Below are 13,556 nucleotides of genomic sequence, written 5' to 3'. Positions count from 1 at the left end.
TCACAACTCGTCTTTCGTCTTGTGGTAACAGACATTGCCATTTTCCTCACTGTAACAAAACAGATTCTCCAGAGACCCATTCACCAGGAATTCTTCATAGATGACTTCGTCTCCAAGGTTTCCAACATACTGTTCACACATCTGTTGCAACCTGATGACAAAAAACATTTTTTTGGGGGGGTAAAAATAAACCAACAAAACAACAGTTAATTTTGTGCTTCCAGAGCACTTTGGAAAGTGGATGCTTTTCAGTAGGAATCTGAGTCAAGGGTTATCATGGTTGTTTCTCATCAGCGAACTTATTGATGGACAAGCATTTGGCTTCGGAACCCAAAGTGCACATGTGGTTGCATGGAATGCCATTAGGCAGGGCAGGGGCAGACACAGAATTGTAACGAGCTGAAAGGTCGCAACGGACCTGACTGCCTTGGTCCACATATGAATGTGATGTGGACGTGTCTTGCACTCACAAATGATGGACAGTGCCTGTTGGTGTTCACATCCTGGAGTTTGAACAGTTAAACTTCAAGTGGCTGAGCAGTCTGATTCTGCACTAACAGTCTCAGCTGCATATACTGCATTACAGAAGCTGATGGAAATAGATCAGTAGCACCTGTGCCTTCCTCTGTGACCTTTTCTCAAACAAGCTGTGCGATATACTTTGACAACACTTGCCCTCAATGAGCACAGTCCTCAGCCTTTTAAATGCGATATTCAGCAGGAAAATCACAACCTAAAATGCTGAAATTTCATCATTTTCTTGCACACCAACATTGCAGATTGTCTTTATTATGTTTCTGGTATATTTCAATCAATAAGTAATGTCAAATAATAATAAGTATTTATAAAGAACAAATCTTGTTCAGAGACAAATCAAAGTGCTTTCACATCAGTCATTCACACGCATACATAACTCTAAACTTGACAGACTGAAAACAAAGAAAAGGCAGGGGAAGGAGGCTATCTTGAAAAGAGGTGGGTTTTAAGGTCAGACTTGAAAGAGCTGAGTGAGGAGACATGACGGAGCACAAGAGGAAGTTCATTCCAAATGCAAGGTTCAGACAGAGAAAGAACGGCAGCCAACAGTGGAGTGTATGAATCTGGGTATGCACAGAGTGGACCCGAAGCCGATCATAGACAGATAGATGGGGTGTAGAGGTGAAGGCAGCCACAGAGATAGGAAGGGTGGATTTGTGAATACATTTATAACACAGAGTGCTGATCTTATACTTAAATCTGTGTGAGACAGGGAGCCAATGGCGATGATGCAAAAGAGGAATGATGTGCTCAGACCTTTTCTTTCTGACTAGTCAGGCAGCAGAGTTTTGTCTGCGCTGAAGGGACTGAATGGATGAAACAGGCAAACTAGACAACAGAAAGTTACAGTAATCAAGGCGAGAATGAATGAGAGAAACAAGTCTAGATGTTGCTTCGGTGGACAGGTATTTTCAAATGGAACTGATGCGCCGCAGTTGACAATAGCAGGATTGACAGGTCTGACTGATGAATTTTTGCAAGGGCAGTGTGTTGTTAAGGACAAAGCCGAGGTTCCTGACTGAGCTGGAAAGAAGGATGGATGAACTGCCAAGTTTGATTGTGTCAGTTGTGATGGAAAACACTTTTTTGTTCAGTTCTGATGATGGTTGCTTCAGTTTTGTCCGTGTTCAATTGTAATTTATTTAGAGTTATCCAGTTCTGAATGTCCAGGAAGCAGTCAGATGTTAAAAATCATGTTTCTTGCAAGAGCAAGGACAAATTTTCAGGGGTATCAATTTTCTGAAGTTGAATGTCATCAGCATCAGAATGATGACTGACATTATGGTGGTTGATAATTTCAGCGAGAGGAGCAGTGTACAGTGTGAAGAGCATAGGGCCTAAAACAGATCCCTGTGGGACTCCGTGTTCAACTTCAACGGGTTCAGACTGACAATTATCAACTGTGACAGACAAATGAAAGTAACATACAAAGTCTCCACATTATCAGATGCCTCAGAACATTATATTTAAAGAGATGGGGGCTCTGAACAGTGACCTTTGTAGTTTTTGTAACACGAAAGACAGCATCAGTATATGTTCTGGCAGTGCATGACCATCCAACGATTCTGGCAAACTTTAATGGATGCAATGAATGAAAGATGCCCAAATACTCAAAATTTGAATAACCAAACCACTGACCATACTTGGACTTGACAAAAACATATCTATTAATCCAACTTTTTATTTCATTATGTTATTTGCGAAACAATACATGCACCAGTGCAAATTAAACTAGGTCTGCACATGCTGACCTGGGAGATCGGAAAAATCTCCACCCTTTACCCATAACGCATCATTACTGAGATTTAAACCCAGGACCCTCAGATTGAAAGTCCAACGCTTTAACCACTTGGCTATTGCTCCTGTCAGCAAGTTGAACAAACCGTACCTGATCTACAATGTTTTAGTAATAGATTGAAACACAGATGCACAATTGAAAAGTATACTGCTCAGACAAACTTCGTTTATAAATATGACTTTGTTGCCAGATGGTCTAACTATAAAGCTCTGTTTACGAATACATAGTGATGTCAGTAATACATTTTCTATGCATTCTGCAATTATGATATTGATGTTTAGAACTATATTATGTATCTTGCATCTCAGTGCATTGCTGCACCTTATCGTATGACAAGCAACTGTGACATTCCACCCTTTAGGAATTGTGTCTGACATTTATATGTGTGTAAGTGTTCATGTGAAGTATTCCTACCTGCTACTTTTGTGTGTGTGTGTGTGCGCGTGCGCATGTGTTTTACTGCATAATTTGTATGTTTAAAGTGTGTGTGTGTGTGCGCGCGCGCGTGTGTGTAGGTTTTGATATTTCCTTTTTTCCTTCTTGTGTATGTATATATGTATGTATGAATGAAAATGTAAAAATATGAATAAAAGAAAGTTTTAAAAAGGTCGCTACATTACGGGGTTTGAGATGGTGAAGACAGTTTGAATAAAAAAAAGAATGTATGAAAGTGAAGGAGAGGGAAAAGATACATAAGCAGAGAGAAAAAGAGAGAGAGAGAGAGAGAGAGAGAGAGAGAGAGAGAGAACAGTTACCTGTGTGGCCACTTTCCTCCACCCTGCATCATGCCGGCTTCATCCTTTGTTTCTAGCCCTTCACCTGACAGTCTCTTTTTCCCTTTTACCTCCTTGACTCCATACCTTAAATACAAATACATAGGATGAATCAATTTTATGTAACACATGATAATATTCATTCATTAATGTTACATCTTCAGTGGCATTACATCCACACTGCCCATTTTGAGTCCCTCATACATAGGGACACCCAATTTTGTCTGTTGCAGTCCCAGCATCAGCAGTCCACAGGGAATTATGAATGTTAGGACGTCAGGAGTCATACACTAGAGGAGACCCTGTACTACTGCTGAGTCACTTCAATGGTGTTCAGTAATCTGTAATGCCTGTTCTGATTTAAAGTACTTAGGACACTACCTACCAAGCCCCCTACTATTGACAATAAAAACTTAGAAGCGGAGCCAGACTGAGTTAAATCCCCCCCCCCCCCCCACACTCTCTCCCAGAGTGGAGTCTGAGACTGCCACCTTGTCCCTCAAACGCCAGAGCCCCATGACATCTGATGATGGTGAAGACCTTGACAGTCTCACTCCAAGGGGGATCGAGCTGAGGTCACCATGACAGCAGGGCACGAAAGGCCACAGATTTTCTGACAATTAAAAAAAAAAAAAAAAAAATCCTTTACTGATGATGAAGGAGGATGAGGATGAAACAGTATGATGATGATGATGACGATGCTGCAAAAGAAGTCCATTTTAGGTTTGGGACTATGTGTGAAGAATATACTATACGCTTCCTTTCAAAATGACATCCTTGCGTTAACCAGCCCAGAGAATACAGACACCTGCAGTGTTGTAAGGAAATTTAAGCAACACACCCAAAAATGCATCTGTCAAGTGGATGATACTTGACTCTTTGGTCCTAGTCTTCCAATTAAGCCCACTTAACTCTGGGTAGGAGCTGGCCTTGGGCTGAAAAACCCATCTCAGCTGGGAATCGAACCCAACTTCTAGCTGTCAGCCCACAATGCTAACCACTTCGCCACAACAGCTGGTAACAAGATGATAATTTGGTTATCAAAAATGCTCCTTCATCACAGTTCATGTAATTTTCTTTAATTTTTTTTTGAACAATTCTTTTGAAATCAGTTTGAATTCTGTACTGATTCTTAAAATCTTTCTTTATGTTAATAATATATTCCTCTTGACACTTTGCTCCCTCTGCCTGAACATTAGCAATGCATGGAATTTTTTATTTCAAATAATCAGTTTTTTTTATCATTCAAACATTAATAAACAGGAAATATATCCTGTTGATTTTCACAGGACTTTTTAGATGAAATTCAAATGCAGTCCATACATTTTCAAAAGCATTAATGATGGCCAGAAAATTATGTACTGATATTTATGGTTGTTAAACAAGTCCAATCAAAATGTCTGCTCTGTAAGATACAAATTCAGACACACCCACCTGATTCATGGAATGTATTTTGGACAATACAGAACTTACTCATTAAAGCTGTCTTCATCCCGGCATGCATTATCCAAAATGTCAATGACGTCGCTCTCTAACAGTCTGTGGCCTTCCTTGTAACGGCTCTGAATCCTGTTAAGCCGTTTTGCCACCTGAACACATTCACATACTTTGTATTAATTGTGATGAATTTAGATCAGATCAAAGTAATTAATCAATAAGTGATTAAATATATAAAACATTTAAGCTGCAAACATAATTGTGTTAAATGCTACATAAATAATTGTGCAAACCTTTTTCTTGCTGCTCTGTCATCCGTGCTGTTTCAATAGCATTATCCCAATATTGCTCATCACAAAGTCCCTCATAAACACCAACACCCTGGAGACTGTCCTACTGCTAAAGCACTTTGGAGGTGTTCAGTGGTGCCTATTTTGATATAAAATAGCAGGACACCACCTACTCAGCGACCTACCGACAACAATAATCGCTATTAACAGAGCCAGTCCTTGGAGTTTTGCCATTACACACCTCCAATGAGTCCCTGAAAATTCTTTGCCAGAGAAGACTTTCAATGGAGCTCACCATAAGCAAGGGAAGTACATGGGTGACCAAAACCATGTTCACAGTGAGAGCATGGCATGAAAGGCCACAGGATTTGGGGCATTATTTTAGTGTAACTGATGATGAATGCTGATGAAGGTGGAAAGTGGCAGAATAGTTAAGACACTCATCTGCCAATACAGTGTCCGTGAAGGTCTGGGTTTGATTCCCTGCTCTCGCCTTTTAGATGAAAACTGAGGTCCTTTGTGGAGCATGAGTGTAAAATGGTACCCTTGGCAACGTAACTGTTGTCCTATGGCAAAATTCTGCAAAGAAATCTACTATGATCAGTACACAAATATACATGCACTCAAGACCTGACTAGCACGTTGGGTTATGCTGCTGTTGGGCATTTGCCAAGAAAATATGTAGCATATACATGGATTTTTACAAATGAAATGACACCTCCTTGAGAAACTGAATGATGATGAGGATGATGGTGGTGCTGCTATGGTGGCCTGTGTATAGGATTATTTGACAATGCTGAACTCTATAATTACTTTCATAATGAAATATATCATTGTGTCAAACAGGTCTGTGAGATAGATACCCACAGTGCTGTTAAGGAAATTTGAGCAACACTCCCAAAGATAAACCTGTGAAGTAGATGGCTTTTGAATGTGTAGTCCTAGTCTTCCCATATAATACATAAGCCCATAGAGTACTCAATTCAAGGTGGGACAGGCTGAAAATCCTACTACTGATATGGATCAAACTCAGCTGTCAGATGATGCTAACTACTTCATCTCAGCAGTTAACTGCACAAACGTTTGAAGACCAACATGTATACAAAACAAAAATCATGAAAAAAAAAAGAAAAAAAAAAGGTGTTAACAACGTTTTGTCCCGATGTAGCCATACTGTTCCTTTTAAAAACAACAACAACATATTTCAGCCATCTTATTACAATATAAGTAAAGCAGTGACAATACACCAGTAACAGTACTAATGTCGTACAATCTTGTCAAACTGACATGCTTATGGTGGATGAAGTTACTTTATACTTACCCAACTTTACACTGATACTGTGTTCGATTTATAAAAAAAAATAAAAAAAGAGAGAAAGAAATCAAATAGTAGTGAAATATTCTGAGGAAAGACAGAATATCTGACCATGAATTTAATAAAGTTCTTGGGTTTTTGTTGCTTTAAGTCCAGCCGACTGCAAAGGGCCATATCAGGACCTTCAAACCATACAAATGCTCAACCGCGTCAACACAAAACAGTCACATCTACAAACAAGAAAGGCAAGGCCTTCAAGACTCACTTGTGATACACTATAAAAAAAAAAAATCTAATTGTTAAAATGTGTTCTGTATTTGTTATTATAAAGCTTCGGGTTAAAAAAAAAAAAGGTAATAAAAAAAAGTCCTAACCAAATTCGAACCCTGCGTGTTCAGGTGAGAAGAAACTACCTTATCCATTACACTATCGTGACGTACTAAAATTTAATATTTGAACATACTTTTTTAACGGGTGATAAATCAATTGTGGTATTCGCAGTGAGAACGCTGTTTAAATCATATTATTCTGGTGTACCTTGGGCATTCAAAAAATCTTTAAGGGCAATAAAAAATTATTTTTAAGTCCGCGGTAAAGGAGACGGGGATAGCTATCCCCGCAATCACACTGCAACATTTAGCGTTTTCCCTAGATCTAGATAGATGTACAAGTTTAGTTACACCCGCCGGGAATGTAGTACGCCACGGTCGATTTAATTTCTCTTTTATGTTCATTCTAGTTTTATAGTTTTAAAGTTGATAAGAAAATTTAGTATTTTGTTAAACTAGTAACATGTAGAGCCAAGTACAAGTACTTCTAAATGTCATATGAAGTGAAAAGGACTTCATTTTGAGAAAAGTCAAGACTGGAAATTTTTTCGTTTCATCGTGATCAATTCAAGGGTATTAACTCGTATGGTTTACAATTTTTAACTGTGAATTCCGACTGATTCTGTGGATATTTTTATGGCCGTTTGGGGCATAATCCAGTAAGTGATGAGGCCTTCTCAAATCTTTCTCTGAATAAATATTTAATGGTCTCCTTCTCCAACTTTCCATCATATGTTATCATGTATTGTCCATTGAATATAGGATTGAACGGGCAGTTCAACAACTTGAAACAAAATGGCGTTGTTCGCGTTCATGAAGAATATGAGCATGCGCTTTGAATGTGTATAAATATGTGTACGCAACTGATTTTTGCCCATGACCTTCAGGGCTCAGCCAATAGATCTGTAAAGTCCACTTGTATTGATTTTAGTATTTTCCGAAAAAGACCACTTGGGCGAATGAACATAGTGAAAGCACTGTACACTGAGAGTAAAACACACAAGCTTTTTATGTATTGAGTATAGTTTCAAAATGTAATGTTTAAGATGAGAAAGATCATTTTAAAGCAAATTAAGTCCCCTAGCATTAATTACAGATTAATTTTCCTTTTTTACTATCTGCACCAAAACGTTTGCAAAATAAATAAAACTTCCATGCTTAGAAAAAGAAGTTCCTGTTTGAACAAAAAATGATAATAATGACTGCTCTTGTTGTGTCAGAATACCAGATCAAAGTGCCAAGTTTAGAGAATACAAAAAATATAAATATAACAGTAAATGCAGTTTGCATATAATTTGGCTTCTTTTATTATTTTTTTGTGCCCATCCCAAGGTGCAATATTGTTTTAAACAAGATGATTGGAAAGAACTGAATTTTTCCTATTTTTATGCCTAATTTGGTGTCAACTGACAAAGTATTTGCAGAGAAAATGTCAATGTTAAAGTTTCCCAGGGACACACAGACAACTGAACACTGGGTTAAAGCATACTCACTTTGTTTACACAATTGAGTCAAAAACCACTGAGACAAACCCATAAAACACAGTTCATGACACAGTATCCCAACCATTTATTTCCTTATGGCAAATAAGACTAGGCCATGCTAAGGACGCCAGCCTTTCCGCTGAATGCATCATCTCCAGATTATTTAGAAAAAAATGTAAAAAAGGGAAAAAAATCAATACCTCAAAACCAAACAAAAAAATACATAAAAAAGGCCATATAGGCAAATAACATTGCAGAATGGGCAGCTAGTGCCCATCCCAGTGTTTAAATCTCACTACCTAATCGTCAGAGCAAAACAGCACAGACAGTACATCACAGACTATGCGGAAATGGGAAAAAGGTGTCAAGGCTTGCTTGAAAAAAGAAAGGGGAATGGACTGGGAAGGCAGAAAAATGAGACAACAGTGAAGAAATAAAACAGGCAGAAACAAAGACAGTGACAGAAAAGAGGAAATTTCTGGCACAGAATTTTCAGAAGACGGGTATGCTAATTATATTGAAAGGCCCCCAGCATTCCCACAGGGGGACTTGATGAAGTTATATTGAAATGCACATGCTATGATGCTATACAACACATCTGGACAAATTTGGAATATAACATAAAAAACAACAACAAAAAACAAAAACAAAACAGCAACAAACAAAAGCTTAGAAATTCAAAACAAACTTTTTTTTTTTTTTTTTGGGGGGGGGGGGGGGGGGGGGGGAGGGGGGGGAGACGTCTTGATTTATTACCAAACAGATTACATCTTTGATTTCATTCTGTGACAAACCTTTTCTTTTTAATGCTAAACACCAAAGCCTTGTGTTAAAATAGTTCCATTTCCACAAGTTAAGAACTAGATAATTATAAGATATTGAAAAAGAGGTGTTACTGATAAACAGAATATCTGAACTTTAAAGTTTGATGAACTCACCATATATGTGATAAACCAAAATGATCAAATTCTTTTCAGCTGTATATCTGTGTGTGTATGACTGCATCTGTGCATGCCTAGATAGATACATCTATGCATAAGATATCAAATACAATGTGAACATCTGCATGAACCTGTGCATGTATACAAATGAACACAAAGACATATATATGTGTGTATTCGTTCGTTCTTTAGTTTAGAGTCTTTTCACTATTAGTGATATTAGACGATTAAAAAAAAAAGAAGAAAAAAAGAAAAAAAAAAGGGGGTGGGTGGGGGTGGGGGTCGGGGGTTGGGAGGGGTAGGGAGAGGGGAAAGAGAAGTAAGAATAAAATGGAAAAGGTAGAAAACTACTAAGAAATGTATAACTAACGTGAAATTAACTTTAACAGTAACAATTCAATAATGATGATAATAACTAAAACCAGTAACATGATTATGAAGTACATTAAAGGAATGTAGAAATAGGGCTATGAACTAATGCCTTTGAAAGTTCTACTAAATGAACCTCGTTAGAAATAACTTCCCCCAAATCATCTGCAGAATAATTACTCTCTGTGAAATACTTGGGCAAGAAGATACTGCTGACACTGAAACAAACTATGGTGCAAGCCGAATTGCTTACCACAAATGCACATAACATTTTTACTATATTTTATCTTCAGTGCGTCAAGTTTTATACGGAAGAAAGTAGATGTTATTAATCTTGTATAGCAAGCTGAAGAATTCGTTATTTTTTCTTTAATAATACATTCGGGGAATAATGTCCCTTTCTGTTTTGAAGACTCTGTCTTCCATCGTTTATGAAATCGACCCCATGCTGTTTTTTCTAACATAGTGTATGCTTCTTTCACGGAAAGTCGGACAAGTATTTTTTACGATTTTTCTGAATCTTGTGCTCCTCTTTTAGCTGCTTTATCAGCAGTTTCATTGCCATAAATGCCCACATGAGAAGGCACCCAACAGAAACTGACATCAGTACCTTTAATCCTCAAACAATGTACCAAATGATTTGCCTCAATAACTAAGTCAGGTCTTGTTTCAAGGCTAAATGATTCTAGAGCATAAAGTACTGATTTGGAATCAACAAAGAATGCTATTTTCAAGAAAACTGATGGCTCACCAAGTAGCTCAATGCTTGTATAATAGCAAGAAGTTCAGCCATAAAAATGGAAAGATTCTTTCCAATAAAGTAAGATTTTTCAACTTTAAAAGCGGGAATAGTAAAAGCCGTGCCAGCATTTTTGTCATCAAGAACAGATTCATCTGTAAATATATGGAGACGAGTCTGGTATTTTTCTGCTATGTGTATTCTGGCAGTACTGGTTGTGGTATTGGTGTTTTCTTGCTTTTTTGTTTCAGAATAGTTGGTATCAAAGTCTGCTTTCAACATTTCCCAAAAAGGAATAGGAGTATAAGATGGTTTTGTAGCTAACTCACTCATGTTAACACCAGATTCTTTTAACAGATTTGAAATGTAAGTTGCAACTGTTTCTTGTGATGAAATAGCTTTAGCTCTTTTTGGAAAATCAATGTCAGATCTTACTGTCAGTTCATCAGCAATGAAATTTTCTGTCACAGAAGTGTATTTTACAGCAAATTTTGCAGTTGCTAACTCACGATGCTCATTCAAAGGAAGAATTCTGGCTGTTTTGTATGTTTCCTGGTTGGATGCATGAAAGGGCACTCCGAGGGCAATTTTGATAGCCTTACAGTCTACACTTTAAATCTTTGTTAACAGATATTTAGGTGCACTGAAAAGTATTTCTTGTGCATACGTTAACTTAGATCTTACAAGAGCCATGGAAAGATGGATCAATATTTTTGTACCTTGGGGAATATGTGTGTATGTGCTGCGGTTGTATGAAGTGGTTTGTGTACACACACACATATACATACGTGTGTGTGTGTGTGTGTGTATACATATATAGTCTATCATGTTGACATTTGACACTGTTGCTTATACTATAGTTTTGTCCAGCCAACCACACAGGGCCATGTCTGGAATGCCAAACAATCTGAACCTTTGACTGCATTAAACACAAAACTGTTATATCTAATAACAAAAAAGAAGAAAAAATTTTCAAAACTTGCAAAACACAAGTTCATGATTATTAACTTAAGCATTATGCTCCTTAAGACAATTAAAACAAGGCTGTGCTGAGGACATCAGCCCTTCCTCTTTATCATTTCCAGATTTTAAAAAAATCATTACAACATCAAACAAAAAATAGATGTAACAGGCCCTGCAGGCAATTAACACTGCAGAATGGACAGCTAGTGTGCAACCCAGTGTTTATAATATTACTATCTAATCACCAGAGCAAAACAGCACATGTAATACAACATAAATTTCAGAAAAGAAAGGAAAAAAATGTGTGAAGGTTTACTGGAAAAAAGAATGGGGGATGGACTGGAATGGTAGGAAAAGCAGAAAGTAGAGAAGGAGGAAAAAAGGTCAAATACAACAATAGAAAAAAAAAAAGGAAAAAAAAAAAAAGAAAAAAAAAATTATAGCACAGAATTTCCAGGAGGTGGTGATGTTATTCATACTTAAAGACCAAGGCATCTCATTGGGGATAGTCAAACATTTTTGTTCATCACATTCATTGAGTTCACGAGGTTGAAATATTTTTCTGTGTATGGTTAAACTGGAAATAAAGTTTTTATTTTATTTTTTTTAAGTAAAAAGTTTCTGCATAAACTGGCCATCGCCAATGTATTGCTTTAGATCATTTGTTACTATTTAGTTTGACTTTATTAGAGTATAGTAGCAGTAGCTGATTAAATTGCTTTTGGACAGCATCAATTTCAATATGTTGATATTAAGTCATGTGGCCTTTGCTATCTTCAATTAAAACAAAATACAAATCAATTCATCAACTCACAATGTGAGCAACTACTCGGCATCCATCGCACATAAGATCTGATGGCATGTGCAATGAATGATGATCTTCTTCTGTGAGATTCGCTGGTTTGAACGAAAGCTTCTGCATTCCTGGGGGAAGTACCGTCGTCTCACCCTCATCCGGATCTTCTTCTTCTTCAACTACTGAACCTACACCATCGTGATCTTCGTCTTCACCGAGTGTATCGCCTTTTCCAAGTTCGCCGATTAGCAAAACGATCAGAAATACATACATCATTTTCTGCACTAAAGACGGAAACATTTTCAGCGGTTCTAAAAATTCAAGCGCTGTGCGACCAATACCAGACGTTGCAACTTTCAAACTGAACGGACAGAAGTGTAGCAAACGGTAGTTCTGGAAGTTTGAAGTTGTCGTCTGCTCTCTCTTCAATTGTCGCCTCACACGAGTTATCTGACGTTGGCTGTTCCAATAAAAAGATAAACCCGACAAGGAAACGAAACATGACCAGACGAAAGGAAACAGTGTTAACACGTGTCGTCTTCTGGTTTGCATACGACGCATCAGACAAAAAGTGAATGAAAGCTGTCCAAATACTAAAAAAATTGAGAATAACAGAACCATTGACCATACTTGGACTTGACAAAAACATTGCTATTGATCCAACTTTTTATTTCATTTTGTTATTTTTAGTCGAAACAATACGTGTACCATGAGTACAAGTGAGACAAAACCATACCTGATCCACAATGTTTTTATAATAAATTGAAACACAGATATGTCAGTATCAGTGAAATTGACTGATGAAAATGCAACGTAAAATATAAAAAGAAGTTAAAAAAAAAAAAAACCTCCCCGAAACAACAACAACAACAAAAAACAAACAAAAAACAGTTGATAGAAAGTCCTTTAGGCGTAAACCCTACGGCAGCGAACTGTAAAATATGTCGGTCGAACAGCATTCGGCTTTCACTGATTCAACACTCAGTCATTCAACTGGATTTCAGTTTTTCATCATTGGGTGATATGTATATATATATAATTAAAAAAAAAAACTTAAAAAAGAGAGAAAAAAAGAACATCAAGTTACTTCAGTAAAATCTAGCTAGAAAGCTTAATGGAATCAAACAACATGAGTAACATAAAAGAGCAACTGACTGAATCACCGAGTCCAAAAAAGGGCTACATTGTGTGAAACCGTCCTACTGAATCAATTTAGAACAGTGATGGAGCAAAATGAAAATGTTTTTGTGAAACAAAACCGACTGGAGCTTTCAGATAGGAAACTATGATGTCAAGTAGCAGGCCTGAGATAACTTGAGATGACTGAAATATAGTGAAAAAACGAATAAGCGAACTCACGGACATTGTTAAAAAAAAAAAATAAATAAAAAGAAGAAGAAGAAGAAAAGATGACTAATTTGAAAATAATTAAGCTTAATACTGATGGCTGAGTGAAAAAAACACATGAGTTGATCAATAACTTAAATTTGAGCCTTTCGTTTTGACCAGTTTGCACTGGTCGGCGACTCAGTGAGAAGTAGACCACTATCAGTGGTCAGTTAGTTGGCCGCCGGCTTCAGTATCCCGCGGCAAATCAAGCCACGTTCCCATTGAAACTCCGAGAAGAAATCTCTGGATGTTTTCATTAAAACTCCGTGATTTTACTTGAACAGCCGCCGCGCGGCAGCGCGGCAAAGCAGTGTTGGCAACAATGTTCTCTTGAATTGAAGTACTGACTTGGTTTGCTACATCATGGAAACACTGATGGCGTGAAGGTGACTGCCG

The 13,556-nt window shown here is 37.4% G+C and overlaps 1 protein-coding gene across 1 annotated transcript; it reads right to left on the bottom strand.

Annotated features, from left to right (window-relative positions):
• LOC143288716 (marginal zone B- and B1-cell-specific protein-like) lies at positions 1 to 12,200 on the bottom strand. The gene is made up of 4 exons (XM_076597346.1): positions 11,790 to 12,200; positions 4,582 to 4,697; positions 3,091 to 3,195; positions 1 to 151 (listed from the first exon to the last, which is right to left on the bottom strand). The coding sequence occupies exons 1-4, from the start codon at positions 12,069 to 12,071 to the stop codon at positions 1 to 3; spliced, it is 654 nt and encodes a 217-aa protein (XP_076453461.1). The 5' UTR covers positions 12,072 to 12,200.
• Between the last annotated feature and the right edge of the window lie 1,356 nt (positions 12,201 to 13,556).

The sequence above is a fragment of the Babylonia areolata genome, chromosome 1 (assembly GCF_041734735.1).
Source record: "Babylonia areolata isolate BAREFJ2019XMU chromosome 1, ASM4173473v1, whole genome shotgun sequence".
In the NCBI taxonomy this organism is placed as follows: domain Eukaryota; kingdom Metazoa; phylum Mollusca; class Gastropoda; order Neogastropoda; family Buccinidae; genus Babylonia; species Babylonia areolata.
Note: the sequence above shows the minus strand (reverse complement) of the source record. Positions and strands in the feature narration are given on the sequence as shown.

Excerpts from the sequence above, each read along its gene's own strand:
- LOC143288716 (XM_076597346.1), bottom strand. The coding sequence starts at position 12,071 with ATGTTTCCGTCTTTAGTGCAGAAAATGATGTATGTATTTCTGATCGTT. Across the intron at positions 3,196-4,581 it reads GATGAAGACAGCTTTAATGA|GTATGGAGTCAAGGAGGTAA; the intron begins GTAAGTTCTGTA and ends TTTGTATTTAAG. Across the intron at positions 152-3,090 it reads GGAGGAAAGTGGCCACACAG|GTTGCAACAGATGTGTGAAC; the intron begins GTAACTGTTCTC and ends TTTTGTCATCAG.